We start from the raw sequence: 24,749 nt of genomic DNA, 5'->3' as shown, positions 1-24,749 counted from the left end.
AGAAGGGCTCTAGCGGATCAGCCCCGCACCCCCAACAGCCCCACAGGGGGCCCATCCAGGGCCACACACCTGCCCCCAGGAGCGGGACGTCCCTGAGGCTGGAGTCCAGCTGGACCGGTGGAAGGGTCTCGCCCTTTGCCCTTTGACTCCTCTTGTAGGCACCCTCGCTAAGCTCCTAAGTACTCCTCTACACCCTGGCTCTGTCACCAGCCCCATGGTGATGTCATAAACTCCCAGGTGCCCAGTGTGCACCCGGCCACAGAGAAGTGGGTGACTTAGGAGTATCCTCTCCGCTTCTGACCCTTAGTTTCGTCTGTGTACAACTCACTCAAAATGGGCAACTCACTAAAGAATATTTTGTTCCTGGTTCCACCGGACGTCCCGGCCACGCCATCGGCAACGTGCTCTTCTAAGTGTATTTTGTTCCTGGTGCCGCGGCAGGTCCCAGTCACACCTTTGGCAACGTTCTCGTCTAAGCCTATTTTGTTCCTGGTTCCGCCGCAGGTCCCGGCCACGCCATCGGCAAGGTTCTCATCTAAGAGTATTTTGTTCCTCGTTCCACCGCAGGTCCCGGCCATGCCATCGGCAACGTGCTCTTCTAGGCATATTTTGTTCCTGGTGCCACCGCAGGTCCCAGCCACGCCATCAGCAACCTGCTCGTCTTGTCCGTGAGGCCTTCCCAGCTGGCTGGGCTCACCCCACAGCTCTTGCACCTGTGCCTGCCCTGGGAACCTTGGGCACTCCTCTTCAACCGTAAGCAACATCTTGGGCCTTCTTTTCCACTCAGGTGGGATGGCGCCCCTATGAGGCTGTGTCTTATCCCTCGGAACACGGGCACCCCACAGAGGGTCCTGCCTCCTGTGGTCTGGAGCCCCCCCCAGGGAAGAAACCCGTGCTGTCTGCTCGCAACTCCATGATGTTTGAACACCTCAGTCCCGTGAGGATCCCTCCTCTCAGAGGCAAGTTTAACCTCCGACTTCCTTCATTAGATGAGCAGGTGATCCCAGCCAGGCTCCCCAAGATGGAGGTGAGGGCAGAAGAGCCCAAAGCAGCAACGGAGGTGAAAGACCAGGTAGAGACCCAGGGGCAGGAGGACAATAAAAGGGGCCCCTGTAGCAATGGGGAAGCAGCCTCCACCTCTAGGCCCCTGGAGACTCAGGGAAACCTCACTTCCTCCTGGTACAACCCCAGGCCCTTGCAAGGAAACGTCCACCTCAAGAGCTTGACAGAAAAGAACCAGACTGACAAGGCCCAGGTGCATGCAGTGAGTTTCTACCCCAAGGGTCATGGAGTTGCCAGTTCACACAGCCCTGCTGGAAGTATCCTTCCCCCTTTGGGAAGCCTGACCCAGTTCCAACAGTGCTCCCTGCCCCAGTTCCGAGCTGCTCCCTGTGGCCAGAGAAGGCAGCCTTGAAGGTGCTGGGTAAAGACCACTTGCCCAGCTCTCCAGGCTTGCTGATGGTGGGGGAGGACATGCAGCCCAGGGATCCTGCAGCTCTTGGATCAAGTAGGTCTTCTCCACACAGAGCTGCTGGCCACAGGTCCCGAAAGTCCCGTAAAAGAAAACCGTCAGGACCACTGCTGCAGCTGCAACCGACCTCTCGCCTGAAAATGAGGTGGGATAGAGACGAGGGGCCCCCACCGGCTAAGCTTCCCTGTCTATCTCCTGAAGCACTGTTGGTGGGTCAGGCTTCCCAAACAGAAGGACGCCTCCAGCAGGGCAAAATGGATAAGAACATGTGGGTGTTGATTTTCTAAAACAAGATGGCCGAATAGGAACAGCTCCGGTCTACAGCTCCCAGCGTGAGCGACGCAGAAGATGGGTGATTTCTGCATTTCCATCTGAGGTACCGGGTTCATCTCACTAGGGAGTGCCAGACAGTGGGTGCAGCGCACCATGTGAGAGCTGAAGCAGGGCAAGGCATTGCCTCACTCGGGAAGCACAAGGGGTCAGGGAGTTCCCTTTCCTAGTCAAAGAAAGGGGTGACAGACGGCACCTGGAAAATTGGGTCACACCCACCCTAATACTGCACTTTTCCAACGGGCTTAAAAAATGGCACAGCAGGAGATTATATCCTGCACCTGGCTCGGAGGGTCCTACACCCACAGAGTCTCGCTGATTACTAACACAGCAGTCTGAGATCAAACTGCAAGGCGGCAGCGAGGCTAGGGAAGGGGCGCCTGCCATTGCCCAGGCTTGATTAGGTAAACAAAGCAGCAGAGAAGTTCGAACTGGATGGAGCCCACCACAGCTCAAGGAGGCCTGCCTGCCTCTGTAAGCTCCACCTCTGGGGGCAGGGCACAGGCAAACAAAAAGACAGCAGTAACCTCTTCAGACTTAAATGTCCCTGTCTGACAGCTTTGAAGAGAGTAGTGGTTCTCCCAGCACACAGCTAGAGATCTGAGAACGGGCAGACTGCCTCCTCAAGTGGGTCCCTGACCCCCGAGCAGCTTAACTGGGAAGCACGCCCCAGGAGGGGCAGACTGACACCTCACACGGCCGGGTACTCCTCTGAGACAAAACTTCCAGAGGAACGATCAGGCAGCAGCATTTGCGGGTCACTAATATCCGATGTTCTACAGCCACTGCTGCTGATACCCAGGCAAACAGGGTCTAGAGTGGACCTCTAGCAAACTCCAACAGACCTGCAGCTGAGGGTCCTGTCTGGTAGAAGGAAAACTAACAAACAGAAAGGACATCCACACCAAAAACCCATCTGTACATCACCACCATCAAAGACCAAAAGTAGATAAAACCACAAAGACGGGGAAAAAACAGAGCAGAAAAACTGGAAACTCTAAAGAGCAGAGCACCTCTCCTCCGAAGGAATGCAGCTCCTCACCAGCCACGTAACAAAGCTGGACAGAGAAGGACGTTGATGAATTGAGAGAAGGCTTCAGATGATCAAACTACTCTCAGCTACAGGAGGAAATTCAAACCAATGTCAAAGAAGTTAAAAACTTTGAAAAAAAATTAGACGAATGGATAACTAGAATAACCAACGCAGAGAAGTCCTTAAAGGAGCTGACGGAGCTGAAAGCCAAGGCTCGAGAACTACGTGAAGAATGCAGAAGCCTCAGGAGCCGATGCGATCAACTGGAAGAAACAGTATCAATGATGGAAGATGAAATGAATGAAATGAAGCGAGAATGGAAGTTTAGACAAAAAAGAATAAAAAGAAACGAACAAAGCCTGCAAGAAATATGGGACTATGTGAAAAGACCAAATCTACGTCTTGTTGGTGTACCTGAAAGTGATGGGGAGAATGGAACCAAGTTGGAAAACACTCTGCAGGATATTATCCAGGAGAACTTCCCCAATCTAGAAAGGGAGGCCAACATTCAGATTCAGGAAATACAGAGAATGCCACAGAGATACTCCTCAAGAAGAGCAACTCCAAGACAGAAAACTGTCAGATTCACCAAAGTTGCAATAAAGGAAAAAATGTTAAGGGCAGCCAGAGAGAAAGGTCGGGTTATCCACAAAGGGAAGCCCATCAGACTAACAGCGGGTCTCTCGGCAGAAGCTCTACAAGCCAGAAGACAATGGGGGCCGATATTCAACATTCTTAAAAGAATTTTCAACCCAGAATTTCATATCCAGCCAAACTAAGCTTCATAAGTGAAGGAGAAATAAAATACTTCACAGACAAGCAAACGCTGAGTGATTGTCACCACCAGGCCTGCCCTAATAGAGCTCCTGAAGGAAGCACTAAACATGGAAAGGAACAACCGGTACAAGCCACTGCAAAAACATGCCAAAATGTAAAGACCATCCAGGCTAGGAAAAAACTGCATCAACTAACGAGCAAAATAAACAGCTAACATCATAATGACAGGACCAAATTCACACATAACAATATTAACTTTAAATGTAAATGGGCTAAATGCTCCAATTAAAAGACACAGACTGGCAAATTGGATAAAGAGTCAAGACCCATCAGTGTGCTGTATTCAGGAAACCCATCTCACGTGCAGAGACACACATAGGCTCAAAATAAAGTGATGGAGGAAGATCTACCAAGCAAATGGAAAACAAAAAAAGGCAGGGGTTGCAATTCTAGTCTCTGATAAAACAGACTTTAAACCAACAAAGATCAAAAGAGACAAAGGCGGCCATTACATAATGGTAAAGGGATCAATTCAACAAGAAGGGCTAACTATCCTAAATATATATGGACCCAATACAGGAGCACCCAGATTCATAAACCAACTCCTGAGTGACCTAGAAAGAGACTTAGACTCCCACACAATAATAATGGGAGACTTTAACACCCCACTGTCAACATTAGACAGATCAACGAGACAGAAAGTTAACAAGGATATCCAGGAATTGAACTCAGCTCTGCACAAAGTGGACCTAACAGCCATCTACAGAACCCTCCACCCCAAATCAACAGAATATATATTTTTTTCAGCACCACATACCTATTCCAGAATTGACCACATAGTTGGAAGTAAAGCTCTCCTCAGCAAATGTAAAAGAACAGAAATTATAACAAACTGTCTCTCAGACCACAGTGCAATCAAACTAGAACTCGGGATTAAGAAACTCACTCAAAACCGCTCAACTACATGGAAACTGAACAACCTGCTACTGAATGACTACTGGGTACATAACAAAATGAAGGCAGAAATAAAGATATTCTTTGAAACCAACGAGAACAAGGACACAACATACCAGAATCTCTGGGACACATTCAAAGCAGTGTGTAGAGGGAAATTCATAGCACTAAATGCCCACAAGAGAAAGCAGGAAAGATCCAAAATTGACACCCTAACATCACAATGAAAAGAACTAGAAAAGCAAGAGCAAACACATTCCAAAGCTAGCAGGAGTCTAGAAATAACTAAAATCAGAGCAGAACTGAAGGAAATAGAGACACAAAAAACCCTTCAAAAAATTAATGAATCCAGTAGCTGCTTTTTGAAAAGATCAACAAAATTGATAGACCACTAGCAAGACTAATAAAGAAAAAAAGAAGAATCAAATAGACGCAATAAAAAATGATAAAGGGGATATCACCACCTATCCCACAGAAATACAAAATACCACCAGAGAATACTACAAACACCTCTACACAAATAAACTAGAAAATCCAGAAGAAATGGATAAATTCCTGGACACATACACCTTCCCCAGACTAAACCAGGAAGAAGTTGAATCTCTGAATAGACCAATAACAAGCTCTGAAATTGTGGCAATAATCAATAGCTTACCAACCAAAAGGAGTCCAGCACCAGATGGATTCACAGCCGAATTCTACCAGAGGTACAAGGAGGCACTGGTCCCATTCCTTCTGAAACTATTCCAATCAATAGAAAAAGAGGGAATCCTCCCTAACTCATTTCATGAGGCCAGCATCATCCTGATACCAAAGCCTGGCAGAGACACAACCAAAAAAGAGAATTTTAGACCAATATCCTTGACGAACATTGACGCAAAAATCCTCAATAAAATACTGGCAAACCGAATCCAGCAGCACATCAAAAAGCTTATCCACCATGATCAAGTGGGCTTCATCCCTGGGACGCAAGGCTGGTTCAACATATGCAAATCAATAAATGTAATCCAGCATATAAACAGAACCAAAGACAAAAACCACGATTATGTCAATAGATGCAGAGAAGGCCTTTGACAAAATTCAACGCTTCATGCTAAAAACTCTCAATACATTAGGTATTGATGGGACGTATCTTAAAACAGTAAGAGCTATCTATGACAAACCCACAGCCAATATCATACTGAATGGGCAAAAACTGGAAGCATTCCCTTTGAAAACTGGCACAAGACAGGGATGCCCTCTCTCACCACTCCTATTCAACATAGTGTTGGAAGTTCTGTCCAGGGCAACCAGGCAGGAGAAGGAAATAAAGGGTATTCAATTAGGAAAAGAGGAAGTCGAATTGTCCCTGTTTGCAGATGACATGATTGTTTATCTAGAAAATCCCACTGTCTCAGCCCAAAATCTCCTTAAGCTGATAAGCAACTTCGGCAAAGTCTCAGGATACAAAAATCAATGTGCAAAAATCACAAGCATTCTTATACACCAATCACAGACAGAGAGCCAAACCATGAGTGAACTCCCATTCACAATTGCTTCAAAGAGAATAAAATACCTAGGAATCCAATTTACAAGGGAAGTGAAGGACCTCTTCAAGGAGAACTACAAACCACTGCTCAGTGAAATAAAAGAGGATACAAACAAATGAAAGAACATTCCATGATCATGGGTTGGAAGAATCAATATCGTGAAAATGGCCATACTGCCCAAGGTAATTTATAGATTCAATGCCATCCCCATCAAGCTACCAATGACTTTCTTCACAGAATTGGAAAAAACTACTTTAAAGTTCATATGGAACCAAAAAAGAGCCCACATCGCCAAGTCAATCCTAAGCCAAAAGAACAAAGCTGGAGGCATCACGCTACCTGACTTCAAACTACACTACAAGGCTACAGTAACCAAAACAGCATGGTACTGGTACCAAAACAGAGATATAGATCAATGGAACAGAACAGAGCCCTCAGAAATAATGCCGCATATCTACAACTATCTAATCTTTGACAAACCTGACAAAAACAAGAAATGGGGAAACGATTCCCTATTTAATAAATGGTGCTGGGAAAACTGACTAGCCATATGTAGAAAGCTGAAACTGGATCCCTTCCTTACACCTTATACAAAAATTAATTCAAGATGGATTAAAGACTTATATGTTAGACCTAAAACCATAAAAACCCTAGAAGAAAACCTAGGCGATACCATTCAGGACATAGGCATGGGCAAGGACTTCATGTCTAAAACACCAAAAGCAATGGCAAAAAAAGACAAAATTGACAAATGGGATCTAATTAAACTAGAGCTTCTGCACAGCAAAAGAAACTACCGTCAGAGTGAACAGGCAACCTACAAAATGGGAGAAAATTTTTGCAACCTACTCATCTGACAAAGGGCTAATATCCAGAATCTACAATGAACTCAAACAAATTTACAAGAAAAAAACAAACAACCCCATCAAAAGGTTGGCGAAGGACAGGAACAGACACTTCTCAAAAGAAGACATTTATGCAGCCAAAAAACACATGAAGAAATGCTCATCATCACTGGCCATCAGAGAAATGCAAATCAAAACCACAATGAGATACCATCTCACACCAGTTAGAATGGCCATCATTAAAAAGTCAGGAAACAACAGGTGCTGGAGAGGATGTGGAGAAATAGGAACACTTTTACACTGTTGGTGGGACTGTAAACTAGTTCAACCATTGTGGAAGTCAGTGTGGCGATTCCTCAGGGATCTAGAACTAGAAATACCATTTGACCCAGCCATCCCATTACTGGCCATATACCCAAAGGACTATAAATCATGCTGCTATAAAGACACCTGCACACGTTTACTGCGGCACTATTCACAATAGCAAATACATGGAATCAACCCAAATGTCCAACGATACTGGAATAAGAAAATGTGGCATATATACACCATGGAATACTATGCAGCCATAAAAAATGGTGAGTTCATGTCCTTTGTATGGACATGGATGAAAGTGGAAATCATCATTCTCAGTAAACTATCGCAAGGACAAAAAACCAAACACTGCATGTTCTCACTCATAGGTGGGAATTGAACAATGAGAACACATGGACACAGGAAGGGGAACATCACACTCTGGGGACTGTTGTGGGGTGGGGGGAGGGATAGCATTAGGAGATATACCTAATGCTAAATGAGGGGTTAATGGGTGCAGGACACCAACATGGCACATGGATACATATGTAACAAACCTGCACATTGTGCACATGTACTCTAAAACTTAAAAGTATAATAAAAAAAAAGTTTATCAAATGGGGTTAAAAGCTATAGTTTAAAGAATGAATCTTCTATAACGTTAACATGCACGGCATTCAGAATAGATATACGAGATATAACTCTAGAGTTAATGACAAACACCCAGATCTAAAAAAGAAAACCTCAGGAGGCTGAGGCAGGAGAATTGCTTGAACCCAGGAGATGGAGGTTGCAGTGAGCAGAGATCTTGCTGCCACTGCACTCCAGCCTGGGTGACAGAGTGAGACTCTGTCTAAAAAAAACAAAAACAAAACAAAACAAAAACACAAAAAAACCTAAACTGCAATTCAAAATCAAGAGGTTACCTTTTAATTATCTACCAACAGTGGGGTAACCATACCAGTTAATTGGCCCTAAAATGATTATGAACAATATTTAACTAATTCCTAAAACTCTTAAGTAGTATTATCAAGAATGCTTCCTTCCTTCAAAATGGACCAGCTTTTTAGGTGATTACTAAGCAACTGCTGACTTCATTGGATACAAGTAACAATGGCATGGTGGCTTGTACTGAAAATAAAAGTTCTTATGAGTCAGAGACATGAAAGACATGAGGTTGAGGATTTGCTTCTAAATCCTCTAGCCAAAATAAAAAAGTGTGGTACTGTACAGAGGAACAAAACGAGAGAGATTACCAGAACGTTGAGTCAATGAAGCTGGATGTGAAAAAAAAATCTATTATAATATTTTCTTCTGTGTATGTTTCAAGATTTCCATAATAAAAATTCAAGTGACGGTTACACTAAAAGCCCAGATTTTACTACTATACAACATATCAATGTAAAAAAAATTGCACCTGTACCCTCTACCTCTATAAAAGTAACAAAATCCCAGAGATTAAGCGTGAAAGCAAAATGGCAGATGAGGGCAGACTACTGTCACTGCCTTTTAGAACAAAGTCATATTTCCAATCCCTCTCACTGACAAAATGACCAAGCCTAGAGGAATGTGTATGTAGGTGCTACACCATGCTACAGAGGAGGCAAAGGAAGTCCAGATAGGCCAGGCAACTTACCTAGGAACTGCCCATTAGTGGCAGTGCCATGATTTAAGGTGAGAGGTTGTTTACTGTAAAGCATGTGCCTTTATGTTATTCTGTTTTTATTCATACACAAATTACATAAAAAGGAATGTGTTTTTAGAAAAATTATTCTGATCAAAATATAAAATTAACTGTAGAGTACCATTTTGAGGGGAGAGGTCAGATTCCCTCTTCTGAACATTTAATTAAGAACACAGCAGAGGTGATGGGAATGGTCTGTATCTTGGTGGCTGAGGCACCTGCGCATCTCTAGATACCTGTCAAAACTCATAGAACTGAACACCAAAGAGTTTACTGGATTTGGCCCACTCTTTCCAGAAATCAACTTAGGATGAAAGGGAATTACAGATGCAAATTTTATAAGCCATCTTGCAGGCAGTGAGCCAGAAAAGAGGCCAACCTGGTAACCCAACATGATGAGACACATGACTCCGCATCTATGAAAAGTGGCTACCGACATACTCAAATACATTTGCCAGACTTATGCTACTCACAGCACCGAAGTAAGGAGCTTGGTGGACAACCCCTGTGCCTTCTTCTTCCTTCACATAGTCGTCAACAAGCACAGTGAAAGCACCATTCTCTTTACACTGGAAAGAAAAGACAGCAGGCTTCAGGGATGAAACATTACTGTGTTACAATGTTAACTTTCTAACAGTTTTTCCTAAGAACCTGAAAATGCTTTTAACAGGTAAAATTATTTTCAGAAATAGAAAAGAAAGAATGCAGGCTGGGAAGAAACATGCTAATTCAATACATTTTTCCCATAAATAAAAAGTTATCACTTATAAATGAAATAATTATCTGGAGACTGGCAGATAAAAATTTCTAATTTCCTTGCTTACAAAATGATTTTTTCATTAGTTCTCCCTCCCCCAACTTTTTGCTCCCAGTATGCAGTTTAGGATACAGTCTCAGAAAGCATGCTCCCTAAATTGTTCACTTCCTGGTACATTTTCAATCACTGCATATGTTTTGCTTCTCTTTCTCCTTTTGACTCAGCTCAAGTTATTCAGTCATAAAGGCAAATCTTGAAAGGAACAGGTGGGAGCCACGAGTAGTAAGTTCTACTTACAGGTGCTCCACCATCTTAATACTCAGGGGAAATGTGTTCAATTTCATTTCCTTTGCAACAGCAATATCATCATGTTAATACATATAATGCTAACATACTTACTCTTTCTACTTTCATCTCTTTACATTTCTTTCCACAAACCCTTGTTTCTGCCAAACTGGCCCTTTGATGTCCTTCCTTTTTGCATTGGTTAAAAAGTACTTTGACAAATGATTTTCATGTTTAACTCCTATAATCCTGTGAACAAGCTATTAGTATTCCCATGTCTCAAAAATATTCTGGCTGTATTTGCATTTCACAGATGAGCAAACTCAGAACAAAGATTAAATTTAGTCTTATCCAAATCACACAACTAGCAATGATGAAGCCAGAACACAGAACGGGTCTTCTGGTTGCAAATACAATGTTGTTTTCAATTACATCACAGCACTCGGTTTCTTTGGAACTTAAAACTAAACTTGAAAAATAACCATAAAATTTTAATTGTTGTAACCCAAATCACCTTGAAGCATTTTAGAAGTTATGGTATGATAGGTGCTAAAACTTCGATAGTTTAAACAGAAAGAATACATGGGTCCTCAGAATTACGTGTATACTTAAGTTACTTGTTCTATACTTAGAAGCAGTATAGACAAAACCACTGCATCTTGTCTCTCACGGTCTACTTTGGGCCTACCCAGACCACGGCTGGGCTGCTTCCACCCAGGTCAGTAGATACCAACCACCAGGAGTGGCAGTGCTGCCCCATAGGCAGTGTCCACTGACTCAGCTTCCCTTGGTATTTCACAACAAGTATATTTCAGTGAACATCAGATGATTCTGTCCTGGGTCAAATGATTTATAGTACTTGCCAAAAGTCACCAAAGGTTTCAGGTAGTTTAAGAAGCTTATTTAATGAGTAGGTGTTATTCAACTTAATATGTACCAAGTGCATATCCCAGACAGACCTCTACTTAACCTGAAGTTCCTGTCTAGTGTATCCATGTGCATTTTTTCAGGGGGTTGAGTTTTTGGGTTCTCACCAGGTTTTGTGATTCAGAAAGGTGAAGAGTCACTGATCCAGTGGAAGAGATTTTAGACAATAAAAAAAACAACATAAAACAAAGTATGTTAAGCTATATGATAGGAGAATGGAATGAAGTAATGACATTTTTCCAAGGGAGAAACCAAAGATGCATTTCAGAAAACTTTCAGATGACATCTGAGTTCAGACTTGAAGGATGAGTTAACTCAGCAGATATCAACGTAAGAAAAAGATAAAGACTTTTAAAATGGTAGGAAAACTTAATTTAAAAAAGGCAGGGAAGCAGGAAAGGGAAGAGCCAGTTTGACTGAATAAAGGATATGACTGAAGTAATGTGGGAGGACGTGGTCAGGAAGCAGGTCTGCCACACACCGACTGGGGAGGGCACGTCCCGAATGCTGGGAAGTAACTAACGCCTGTAGGGAGGAATGGGATGAGGGCAGAGCATATGGAAATCCACTGGGCAGCAACGTGGGAGGAGGAAGAAGGCTATTACATAGGCAACGAGAAATGTGGGAAAACACTTAAGAGGCACAAAAGTGAAGAGGCAGGTAACAGACACACTGTGGATAGGGCCGAAACCACAGAGGTCTCCTGAATCAACTAGACTCTCCCCACAGAGAAAAGAAACAACAGAGGATTCAGTGAACATTTTCTTCTGGGATGGGATGTAAGTGATATGTCCAGTTGATTATTATTTCCACATAACCATAAGGCCAGATCTGCTCATTAACTCATTTCAAGACCTTTAAATAAGGACGGAGGAATTCCTCTTTGACATTATTCTTTCAGTGAGAGTGTGCGAGTGGGGACAACAGGGTTTACAACTGTAGCTGTGGATTCTCCATTGTTAGAAAATAAAACCACATAAAACAACTTTATGACTGTGAAGAAACTAAGCTCTGTCGTGGTGCCTAGATTTAAAACACCTGCCTCATTAACCTCCTTGAAATAAAATTGTGTTTACCTTTACACACGATGTTTTACTGTGATTACTATCTTTGTCAAAACAAACACACAAAAACCTCAATAAATACCCTGGGTAATATGTAGACTACATGCAATAAAAATATAGACCTAAAAATCCAATCAAATGTAAAGTGATTCCTCATCCAATTTGAGAAAAATATTCAAATAAAAAATCCCAGCTTGGCCAGGCACGGTGGCTCACGCCTGTAATCCCAGAACTTTGGGAGGCCAATGCGGGTGGATCACGACAAGACCAGCCTGGCCAAGATGGTGAAACCCCGTCTCTAATAAAAACTACAAAAATTACAGTATGCCTGTAATCCCAGCTGCTCGGGAGGCTGAGGCAGGAGAATCGCTTGGACCTGGGGGGCAGAGGTTGCAGTCAGCCAAGACGGCACCATTGCACTCCAGCCTGGGCGATAGAGGGAGACTCCATCTCAAAAACAACAACAAGAAAAAATTCCAGCCAGGCGCAGTGGTGCATGCTTGTAATCCCAGGAGTTCAAGACCAGCCTGGGCAACATAGCGAGATTCTGTGTCTAAAAGAAATTAAAAACTTAGCCAGGTGTGGTGGTGTGTACCAGTAGTCCCAGCTACTCGGGACGGGGCGGAGGAATTACTTGAGCCCAAGAGGTCGAGGTTGCAGTAAGCCGTGATTGTGCCACTGCACTCCAGCCTGGGAGACAGAGGAGACCCTGTTTAAAAAAAAAAAAATCCTCTAAAACAAGAAAGCAACACAAACAATTTAATTTTGTTGGCACTAAAGCAGACTTCCTGGATTCAGTAACACTCATAAAAGTAATATCAATTCCACTTCTCACAGCACTCCACCTATCGAATAATCAGATTGTGGAGAGTGCCCACAGTAGTGGTCCCTAAGCTTACCTTCACGAAATAGTCAAACAGGGGCCTGTACTTCTTGCCTTTAAGACAGGCACCAGGAAATCTAGAAAAGGAGAAAGGCAAACTTACAATTAGGTTAAAATCAAATATGAGGCTACAGCCACATCAAGCTACTACTCCCCTCTGGTTTACTTGCTTCTTAGCCCTAGCCATTAATGCTGTAATGTGTGATTGCAAAGTACTTAGTATACTATTAGTACTTAAAACTAAATTTGAATATTGCAAGCTTTTGAATAAAGTTTCTTTCTTTGTAAAACTAAAGACACACACACAGACACATGCACACAAACACAGAGCAACTATTTGAATATTCACCTTTCAAGGATCTCATAATCACTCTCCAATTTATAGAGGGCTGACAATCTGGCTTCCATTAAAATGAGTAATCTTCCTCTGGCAACATCTATGAGAAAAAGGAAAAACATGGACTTGGGTTATATTCTGAACTTGGCTGATTCTAAAGACATGCATCAAGCATACTTTTTTCCTGAGGAGCTCCTGTACCATGTGCCTCTAGTGTACCCAGTACTCACAGACAAATACTGCAAAGAACACTATATGGTATACTGCTTCCCAAACATGAAAATGACAAAAACATCAAATGCACTTAGGCAGTTGGTAGTTATCATTTATCGCTCAGATATACCCATTTTAAGTAAATCTTTATTTTTTCCTTCATAGGGTAAACGAGTCAATGTTTAAAAACAACACTGACAAAGTAGCTCACAAATTAAGTGCCACATATTATCACCCCCTCTCAGACATTCTCGTTTGGGTGTCTATTGATCCGGATATTTTTCTATGTATATACTAACAAACATATAGGTAAATGTGTAAGTTCTTTTTATTTTTCTAATTGAGGTAATATTCTATCTGGTTTTGTAGCTTTTCACTTAATACACTGTCAACATCCTTCCAAGTATTAGCACATACAGACTTTTCTCATCCCTTTAAAGAGCTCTATGGGACTCCATTTTATAGAGGTACGAGTTATTTCTAACAAGTTGACAGACACTTAAATTGCTTTCAAATTTTCACTACTATGAACACTGGGATGATGAATGTCCTTGATGTATCTGTGCACCCTTATTGTAAGTGTTTCTGGAGGATATCCGGGGCATCCTAGGAAAAGAAAAGCTGGAGCAAATGTATGAACAGTTAAAACTTTGATACTGAAAATCTAGGCCAATTTAAACTCTCATCCTAAGTTATGATATTACACATCTGAGATTTACTAGAGCCTATGTCATATATTTAGTTCACTGTAAGAAAAATGAGTATCTATGGGTCATTGTAAAAGCCTTTGCAATTTATTGAAAAACTGCTTTGAATAAGGCTGCCACTCCCTAGCTCTGACCTCACAGGAACTTCTTTGTAAGTGGAGCCCACATTTTCTGATAAAGCTCAGATACAAAGTCTGCCAAGCACAAGAGTTATACACAGGTAGATGGGTGATGTGTTTTGAGATCTCAGTCAGATGGCTGCTGAGATTGTCAAGCTCACCGCAGAATGCCCAGTGGCCCACCAGTGACACAGGGAATTCTGCAGATGGGACTGTCCTTGCTCCAGAGAAACAGCTGCAGACACCTGAGCCAGGCCTCTTTGTGGCCAACAGCTTTCCTGTAGGTCAACTCTTAAGTCCTATTTGCTCCCAGGAAAGAACAAATAAAAAAATCCCTCTGTGCCTTTTTTCTGACACCCAATCTTTCCCCATTCCTTTCTCATTTTTTCCTTGCCAGCACAAGCTATTGTTCGATCAAGTTGACTGTTTTAATACAACTATTTTAAATCATGGTAACCATTCTTCCACAGCATTAAATACAACTACAATGTTGTGTAATCATTACTATTATCAATACCCCAAACCTTTTCATTTTCCTATACTGAAACTCTGTACTCATTAAACAATAACTCCCTCCTCCCTCCCAGCCTCTGTCAACCACCATTCTACTAGTCTTTGCTCTCTGAATTTCATTTCTTAATACCTCATATAAATAGAATCATGTAGTATCTGTCTTTTGGTGACTGGCTCATTTTAATTAGCATAATGTCCTCCAGGTTCATTCAAGGCATAGCCTGTATCAGAATTTCCTTCCTTTTTTAGGCTGAATAATATTCCATTGTATGTAAATACCCTATTTGGTTTATTCATTTACCCAATGATAGACACTTGGGTTGCTCCTATGACTATTGTGAATAATGCTGCTATGAACATGGGTGTACAAGTAACTGTTCAAGACTGCTTTCAATTCTTTGAGGAAAACACTCAGAAGTGAAATTGCTGGGCCATAGTGTAATTCCGTTCAGCTTTTTGAAGAACTGTCACTGCCTTCCATAGCAGCTGCGCCATAGCTTTTTTCCTGGCAATGAGTTTTTCTCTTTTTCTTTTACCGCCACAAAACTATCCAAACCTGAAGGTATATTTATTCACAAAGTACCAATCTTTTTAAATCTCAGAAAGGCCCTCGTTGAGACTGGTAACTCTCTACCAAGGGACATTTGAAAGGCAAAAAGTTCTCAAGTTCTGGTATCAATTACTAGTAACGACATGCAACATTGTTGAATCTTAGACTGTTCATCTGTCACAGGGGCATGGTGTGGAAAAACATACTATAAACTGGAAATTATAAGAAAATTTTATGTTCTACTTTTTATATCTGTGTACTATTTTAATTGTGTTAGTTTTCAATTAGAAATGAAAACAAATGTTTAAGGTTATTTTCCTAATTAAGTCAGATTCTTTTCAAATAATTCTATTCTTCATGCAAAGAAAGGTAAGCTTTCCTATTTTCCAAAATAAAAAATTATCTTATCCATATTAATCATAAGTAACCAGCCTCCCATTTACCTTTAATTTTCACATATTGCATTTCTGGATTAACACAGACAGCAAGGTTACTAGGTAGAGTCCAGGGAGTGGTTATCCAAGCAACTAAAGATATAGTTTCATCTTCTTCCAAAGGGAAAGTTACAAATACTGAAGGATCTTGAACATCCTGAAATAAGTTGAGGTAAAGTATTGTTTTACAAATCCACAATGACAGACACCTAAGAAAAAGGAACTGATCCTAAAGAGGAATAAAATAAATCTTCAGGGTAAAACGAAGAAACCACTTACCAGACTTACAAAAAGAAAACAGCAAGAAATTCCAAGTAAAAAAATTTTTTAATATTTTAAAAAATGTTTTAATCACCACCTTAGTAGTCACAAAAATAATGTCTTTCGACACCTGGTGACTTTTTTTTTTTTTTAGATGGAGTCTCACTCTGTCACTAGGCTGGAGTGCTGTGGTACAATCTTGGCTCACTGCAGCCCCTGCCTCCTGGGTTCAAGTGATTCTTGTGCCTCAGCCTCCCGAGTAGCTGGGATTACAAGTGTATGCCACCACACATGGCTAATTTTTGTATTTTTAGTAGAGATGGGGTTATTCCATGTTGGTCAGGCTGGTCTCAAACTCCTGACTTCAGGTGATCCTCCCACCTCAGCCTCCCAAAGTTCTGGGATTACAGGCATGAGTCACCGTGCCTGGCCTCTGGTAACTTTTTAAAGTAATGTCTAAGTAGGAACATATGATGGAGGTGTCAGTATTATGATCATCTATTTTCTAAGTCCATGAAGAGTTAGATCAAAAAGATAACTGTTCTGGAATATGGTTATCTTTTTGCCCAAATTACCAAAATGATCCTACTAAAGCAACACATACTTGAAATTGTAATAGACCCGTAAAAATTCAGCTCATTAAATAAGAACAAGATTGTCTCCAACTTACGGCTATGTTTCAATACAAAAATATCAAGGATTTAAAAATAAATAGCTCTAAGGTAGGAAAAAAAAATCAATCCCCAACAAAAACCAACTGCAATTTAAATAAAGTGACACGAGAGCTGTTAGTCACATGTAAAATATCAGACAAACCTGAAATAAGAGACACTACTATTGGCCTGTACCTCCTCAAATATGTCAGTATAATGAAGCATAAAGAGACTAAAGAGCTCTCTAAGATTAAAGAAGGCTGGAGACATACCACTGCATGAAGCACACAATGTAGGTCTTTTTTCTTTTTCTTTCTTCTCTTTTTTTTTTTTTTTTTAACCATAAAGGACACTGCTGGGACAAGCAGAACCCAATAAGATCTACACATGAGGTAATACAGCATCAATGTTAATTTTCTAACACCAGTTATTTCAAACAATGTTACTGATTTTAGGAAATATATAGTTTTTACAGGAAAGGGGCCATAATTCCTGCAACTTACTCTCAAAGGATACTGTGCTCCACTCCCATAAAAAGACAGAAGGATAAAGCAAATGTGGTAAAAGGCTAACATTTCTGTGAGTTTGCAACTACGTCAAAATTAATTTTTTCTTTTCTTTTTTTTTGAGATGGAGTCTCACTCTGTCACCCGGGCTGGAGTACAGTGACGTGATCTCAGCTCACTGCAACCCCCACCTCCTGGGTTCAAGCATTCTCCTGCCTCAGTTTCCTGAATAGCTGCGACTACAGGTGCACACCACCATGCCCAGCTAATTTTTGTAAAAAATTAAAATTTTTTAGGCAGGGCACAGTGGTTTATGCCAATAATCCTGGCACTTTGTGAGGCTGAGGCAGGAGGATCGCACAAGCTCTGGAGTTTGAGACCAGCTGGGGCAATATGGTGAGATCCCATCTCTACAAAGATAAAAAAATTATCTGGGCATGGTGATGCATGTCTGTGGTCCCAGCTGTTCAGGAGGGTGAGGCTGGAGGATCACTTGAACCCAGGAGGTCAAGGCTGCAGTGAGCTGTGTTTGCACCATTGCATTCCAGCCTAGGTGACAGACTGAAATCCCTTCTCTAAAAATAAATAAATAAAAGTTTTAAGCCAATACATATATATGTATAGACACATATATACATACACACACACACACACACACACACACACACACACATATATATATTTTTTTGAGACAGTCTAACTCTGTCACTTAGGCTGGAGTGCAGTAGCACACTTTCAGCTCACTGCAGCCTCAACTTCCTGGGCTGATATCATTCTCTTACTTCAGCCTGCAGAGTAGTTGGAACTAAAGGTTCATGCCACCACGCCCAGCTAATTTTTGTAATTTTAGTAGAGAGGGGGTTTTGTCATGTTGCCCAGGCCGTTCTCGAGCTCCTGGACTCAAGCAATCCACCCAACTCGGCCTCCAAAAGTGCGGGGATTTCAAGTGTGAGCCACTGTGCTTGGTCAAGTCAAAAAAAAAATTAAAAACCCTCGGTTAACAATCAATACACAGACCGCCTAGAATAGAGGTCAGCAAACTATGGCCCCTGGGCCAAATCTGGCTCATCACTTGTTTTCATGCAGTGGGTGAGTTAAGAATGGTGACAAAATTGAGAACACTTTGCCTGAAAAGCCTAAAATATTTAATTTGCAGAAGAGTTTTCCAACCCCAGTATTAGACCTAAACATTAAGTATACTCTGTGACTCACCTGGGCGTGGTGGCTCATGCCTGTAAAAATACCAGCACTTTGGGAGGCTGAGGCAGGTGGATCAACTGAGGTAAGGAGTTCAAGACCAGGCTGGCCAAGACGGTGAAACCCTGTCTCTACTAAAAATACAAAACTTAGCTGGGTGTGCTGGCAGGCACCCGTAATCCCAGCTACTCAGGAGGCTGAGGCAGGAGAATTGCTTGAACCTGGGAGGAGGCTGCAGTGAGCCGAGATCACACCACTGTACTTCAGCCTGGGCATCAGAGTGAGAGTCCGTCTCAAAAAAATAAAAATTAAAACAAAGTATACTTTGACGCGATAATTCTACTACTTGTTATATAACCAACTGAAACGGGTACAAGACCTAAAAGACAACAGTCACTGTGTGTTTAAATATTGGTAGATCCTGATTAAAAAAATAAATAAATAAATAAAATATAACCCCTTGGGAAATGATTAAACCATTAGAAATACGAACTGATGATGTTCAGGAATTAAATAATTCGAGAATATTAAAATAAAAAATATTGAAGGTGGCTGGGTGCAGTGGCTGACACCTGTAATTCCAGCACTTTGGGAGGCCAAGGTGGGTGGACTGCTTGAGCCCAAGAGTTCAAGACCAGCCCAGGCAACATGGTGAAACCATCTCCACAGAAACACATAAATTAGCCAGGTATGGCGGTATGTTCCTGTAGTCCCAGCTACTCAGGGGGCTGAAGGGGGAGATCACTTGAGCCCGGGAGGTCAAGACTGTGGTTAGCCGAGATCGCGCCACTGCATTCTAGCCTGGGTGACATAGCGAGACTGTATCTCAAAAACAACAACAAAAAGGTAACTGCTGATGACTTCTTAAGGTGTGACAACAAATGCTAATATGGCAATGTTTAAAGAAGATAAAGATTATTTATGAAAGATCTATACTGGATTATTTCTTGATGAAATAATATGATACCTGGAATTTGTTTCAAAATTGGGAGGAAGGTGGGAAAGAATGTGTATGAATGAGGCAAGATTAGCCAGTCATTGGTTGCTGAGAGCCTTAATGGGCCTACAGAAATTAATTATAACATTCTGTCTACTTTTGCATGTCCCTGAAACTGTCCACATTCAAGTGTTTTAAAAAGCAACCAAACAGGCTGGGCGTGGTGGCTCACACCGGTAATCCCAGCACTTTGGGAGGCTGAGGTGGGTGGATCTTGACAAGGTCAGGAGTTCAAGACCAGCCTGGCCAAGATGTGAAACCCTGTCTCTACTAAAAATGTGTGGTGGTGGGCACCTGTAATCCCAGCTACTCCAGAGGCTGAGGCAAAGAACTACTTGAATCCGGTAGGTGGAGGCTCTAGCCTGGGCGACAGAGCAAGAATCCGTCTCAAACAAACAAACAAAAACCAAATATAGCAATATATTAAGATTTGACAAAGGTAAGCCTTGGAAACTTTGTGTTTACTGTATTATTCTCTACATTGTTAAGTGCTTAAAATATTTTATTAAAAAAATACAAACGAGCACAATCAGAGAGGTGGTGAGGAGGTAACAGAAATCATCATACCTGCCTTACAAGGATTTACAAAGATCAATCAAACAGGATATGTGAAAGCATTCTATAAAGAAAAAGTGCTTTGAAAGGCAAATTTTACTAATGTAATTTTCAAACCTAGGCCATGAAATAAGAATTCCAAACAAATCAACATCCTTTAAAAACAGAGGGTCAGAGAAACTCTCAAAACTGAAAACAACTCAGTATACACGCGAGAAGAGATGATTCACATTTCAGAAGACTCATTAGTATATAATATCTGTCTAGATATGGTATAACAGTACACTCTGTAAACATCAAACATGTCTAAACACCTCAATCATAGCAACAACAACTGATTCTATTTCATCAGAGGAAAAATAATACCATTTGGCATCTCAAATTAATTGTTTTCCAAATACCGTTAACAAATAAATGATATCATGAGGTCCCAGATAAGGCATAAAATTACCCAAACCTTAAGAAACGATGACTACAGGAAGTATGTCAAAGCTGGACTTGTTAACCCAACAGAGAGGCACAAAAATATGGTCAAAACAAGCAAAACCTATCACATTAAGACACATCATAAATCCAATGTGGAAAAAAAATCCCTCATCTTAACAGAGCCTTAGTATACTAACTGGCAATATTTCCAGCACTCAGTAAGAAGTGGTCAAAGTGATTGATGTCGTTCGTGGGCAACATTCCACACTGGGTCTACTTGGGAATACCTACTGTGATCATAACTATTCAACTTCCACTTACAGAACTCAGTGCTGAATAATGTCTCTACATTTCACGTACCTTATAATTCTGGTGTGACTCGAAGTTGGAAAGTGGAGTGTTACATGCCGCAGAGAAGGGCACGACTTTCACACCTCTATAAACAAGGCCTTTACCATAGAGTTGTTTGAAGACCCTACTGGTAAGAGATTGAGTTTCACAATTACATAACCAAAATTCTATTTCTGAAAATACAAACATTTATGCCATTTTCTTTTTAGAGTTTCTGTCTGCCAAATAAGTGAAAAAACAATGTCTTTCACTGGGAGACTGGCTGGTAAATTATAACAGATCAACATAGTAAGACATCAGGCAGACATTAAAATGCTAATATCTACTGATATCGAATGATGTTTAAGACATAATGTTGACTAAGAAAAGCAATTGGCAGGCTGGGTGCAGTGGCTCATGTCTGTAATCCCAGCACTTTGAGAGGCCGCCAAGGTGGGTGGATCACCTAAGGTCAGAAGTTTGAGACCAGCCTGGCCAACAAGGTGAAACCCCATCTCTACTAAAAATACAGAAATTAGCCAAGCATGGTGGTGGGTGCCCGTAATCCCAGCTACTCGGGAGGCTGAAGCAGGAGAATCGCTTGAACCTGAGAGGCGGAGGTTGCAGTGAGCCAAGACTGTGCCACTGCCCTCCAGCCTGGGCAACGGAGCAAGACTCAGTCTCAAAAAAATAAAAATAAAAGTCCTATATTCAAAAACAAACCTGTTCCCAAAGATTTTCAGGGAAATAATGATGGACTCAAAAATAAACTGATACATGCTAGTGCATTTTTCTGATAATCAATACAACAGAATATTTATAGAATATTTATCACATTTAGGTTTTAAACCTACCAGACAGATTCCATGAATTGTGGAAACAGAGTTTTGTAGTCATTTTCAAAGTCAATCCATCGGCCAAGTCTGCTAACAGTAGACTTTAAAATATTAATATTAGAACAGTATTAGACAATATTTATAATTGTACATCAACGTGTGTTTATTTCTATTGTCACCACAAATGAAAATTTTGGGAAAACAATAATCAATGGTACAAGTAAATCAATACTGCCAACAACATACTATGTAAGGTTAAGAACTAGTTTTCTTGGCATTCATCCTACATGCGCAGAATGTTATTTACAAGTATAAATACTCACTTATAAAAGTCTACCAAAACCACCACTTGGCAAATATCACAGGTATAATTATTACTGGCAAAAACCATCCACGGATGTTAAAATTAATAAGTGAATGTATGACAAGAAAAAGAATATTTGGAAAGAATCTCCCCACAAAATACTTATTAATTACAAAGGAAAAACTACAACTTTACAAAGCAGAAAGCTGACAGCACCTTAACCAAGTGAACAAAGTTATCACCATCAATGAGACATAGCAACAACACAGGCCACCTGATATGATGCACTGAGAAGGGCATAGCATCACTTCTGTGGCATTGTCACCAAAAATGTGTACCTAAATTAAATCAGGAAACTTCAGACATTGAGAGACATTCTAGAAAATAGCTGCTCTGCAATCTTCAAAAGTGAGAAGGCCATGAAAGTCAAAGGACTAAATAAATGTTCCATACTTAAGACTAAAAAGACATGACAATTAAATGCAATATGTAGTTAGTCAGAAATAAAAATTAGTGGGGCAAATGCTTTTGAAAATTCTATTAATATTATGGTTACTGAAGATGTTAGCAGCTGGGAAAGATGGATGAAGGATAGAGGGGAACCCATCATACTACTTTTTCGATTGTTTAATAACAAATTATTTCAAAATGAAAACTTAAAAAAATTGAAAAAAGTATTTGAGAAAAAAAGAAAAGGCCTATATATCCATGTTACCCCATAGCCAATCTGCCAGCAAATCCTACTGGCTCTACCTTCAACGTAGCTCAAGGGTCTCGCCATTTCTCACCTCCACTGCCACCTCTCTGATGACCCCCACAGCCACACAGCAGGCTTCTCTGCTTTAAGTGCCATCTGAAGACAGGTGCACGGTGTTCACGGTGCTGCCAACAGGCAGGTGATTAGCTGGCACTGGCACCGCCTGGCACACCTGGGCATGAAAAAGGAGGAAATCTCCATTAGAGACACAAATATATAGATTTCATTAATCCTATCAAGCTCATCGTTAATGCTATTATACCTGACATGAGAATTCGCTAGGCTTCCTGATGAAAATAAGACGGATATGTATCTCTAAGAATAATATATACAAATTATATGGCAAAAATATGAAAGTTCATACAATGGGCAACAGAATAAACATGAATGACCATCCAACAGATGAAAAGTTTCTTGTTAATTCAAATTACTTTTTAATAGGAAAAAGTATTTACTAAACACTTTGAATCATTATGCGTATGTGTCATATCTAACACTTATTAAAGCAAAGTTTTAGAGAAACAGCACTTCCTGAAATTTCTTTAGTAAATGAATTTAAGATCATTAATTTTGTTTAAAGGACAAGAAGTATCTTATTCATCTTTATATCTCCTTTGCATTAGGTATAACTCAAAGTTATTTAATGAATATGGAAAGAAGGAAAAAAGACAGCAAAAGAAAGTCAAGAGGGAAAGCTGAGGAGGAGGAGGAAAAACAAGTAAAAAATATTAAGACCCATGACAGATCCTAACTCAGCACGAGGGGTTATTGAAATTCACCAACAAAAAGTTGGGGGAAAAGATCTAAATTTAGACAAGACTGTCAAACTGTAGTTTCTTTTGTCAGCAATTTATAGATCTTATATCCCAGCTGAAAATCACTTGCTAATCTAATGTCAAACCCAAGTTCAAAGAGACTTATGTAGACTTATCAACATGGAGAAATCACTGATATTGTTATAAAAATCGTGTGCCTGGCCTGTTTTTCTTATAAATAGTATTTAGACTACTTAACTTTCAATATTGAAATGTACCATATTTGACTGAAGTTGAGAGTATACTATAATAAGCTCTGTGTGTCCTCATCACTGAGCTTCAGCCAGTATCCACTCCTGGCCAATCTTCTTTTGTTTGTCCTTTTCACTTCTGCCCCTCCACAGAGCCTTGCGCCTTAAAGATTGGTGAGTAAAGGTCATTTACAAGTTCTAAGTTAAAATGTTGAAGATGTGAAATTATTGGAAACAATGATCTTAGGGCTACCAAAGTCTTCAGAGCCAAAATAAAACTAAAATGCATTAACAAAACAAGATGCGGAGAGGTGGCAGTAAGAGAAAATTGGAATTGAATTATTTCAGACTTGTTATTTAGTTACTAGTCTATGGGGAGTTGGAATGTACCCCCACTCAGTGTCTTCTTTACAGAGATTTATGTGAGGAAAATGTTCCATCTAAATCATTTAGGAAGTTCCATGCAACTGATCTGACAGTATCATGTAATCCAGACCCCAATTTGCTTACTCCTCTTCCAACTGAGTTAGCAGTATACAGGTAAAGACAGTCTGCCGTGAGACAGCATCCCAAGTCAGCATCTGAAAGCATTTTTCCACAGGTAAATTATATATATGATTTTTCCATTGAAATTCTAAACACGCTTTTTGTAATGTAAAAGCCATTAGGAGGCTGAGTGAATGATAACCTCCCACTTCTAAAATAAGAGCTTCAATGTGACTTTCAGGGAAGATGGCTTGAACCCCCAAATCAAACATTCAAAATGCATGTGGACCAGGGTCCAAGAGAAGGTCAAATAGGTATCATCAGGAAAATGTGGTTTAGCCTGCCAAATGTTTTTCTTTTTTTTTGAAAAGCTTGTACTGAGTAAAGTTTAAACATTCCTAATTACAATTTGAAATGACTAATTTTAATTTCAAATAACTAAGAGTACAGTACAACAGTTCAATAATTGCGTAGTAAGAGACGCAGGAGCTCTTATCAGCTCAGTAAGTGACCTTGAACCTCTTTGAACGTCAGTTTCTTCATCTGTTAGATGAGAATAATAATACGTACCTCAAGGTTTACAGCAATGGCCAGATGAAATAATAGAGTTAAATACATCTATGTTGTTCTCTGGTTCAAAACCAGAACTCCATAAATGGCAAATAAAATTATGTTAATATACTAATGATACAAACTGAACTAAAATCTGTTCCTGTGGATTTTCCATTC

General features: G+C 40.7%; 1 protein-coding gene and 1 pseudogene across 1 annotated transcript in view; one reads left to right on the top strand and one right to left on the bottom strand.

The window, feature by feature from the left end:
* Positions 1-803: 803 nt before the first annotated feature.
* On the top strand, positions 804-1,758 carry LOC129478497 (putative UPF0607 protein ENSP00000381514; annotated as a pseudogene).
* A 7,559-nt stretch (positions 1,759-9,317) lies between these two features.
* LOC129478496 (isoleucine--tRNA ligase, cytoplasmic-like) overlaps positions 9,318-24,749 on the bottom strand; it is a 216,281-nt gene continuing 200,849 nt past the window's right edge. The window contains exons 2-5 of the mRNA XM_063636273.1: positions 15,716-15,863; positions 13,183-13,270; positions 12,850-12,910; positions 9,318-9,486 (exon numbers count right to left, since the gene is read on the bottom strand). Coding sequence (XP_063492343.1) covers positions 9,334-9,486; positions 12,850-12,910; positions 13,183-13,270; positions 15,716-15,737 — 324 coding nt within the window. The 5' untranslated portion in view covers positions 15,738-15,863 and the 3' untranslated portion in view covers positions 9,318-9,333. The remainder of the gene's footprint in view (positions 9,487-12,849; positions 12,911-13,182; positions 13,271-15,715; positions 15,864-24,749) is intronic.

Source organism: Symphalangus syndactylus, chromosome 3 (assembly GCF_028878055.3).
Source record: "Symphalangus syndactylus isolate Jambi chromosome 3, NHGRI_mSymSyn1-v2.1_pri, whole genome shotgun sequence".
In the NCBI taxonomy this organism is placed as follows: domain Eukaryota; kingdom Metazoa; phylum Chordata; class Mammalia; order Primates; family Hylobatidae; genus Symphalangus; species Symphalangus syndactylus.
This window is presented reverse-complemented; position numbering and strand designations above follow the sequence as displayed.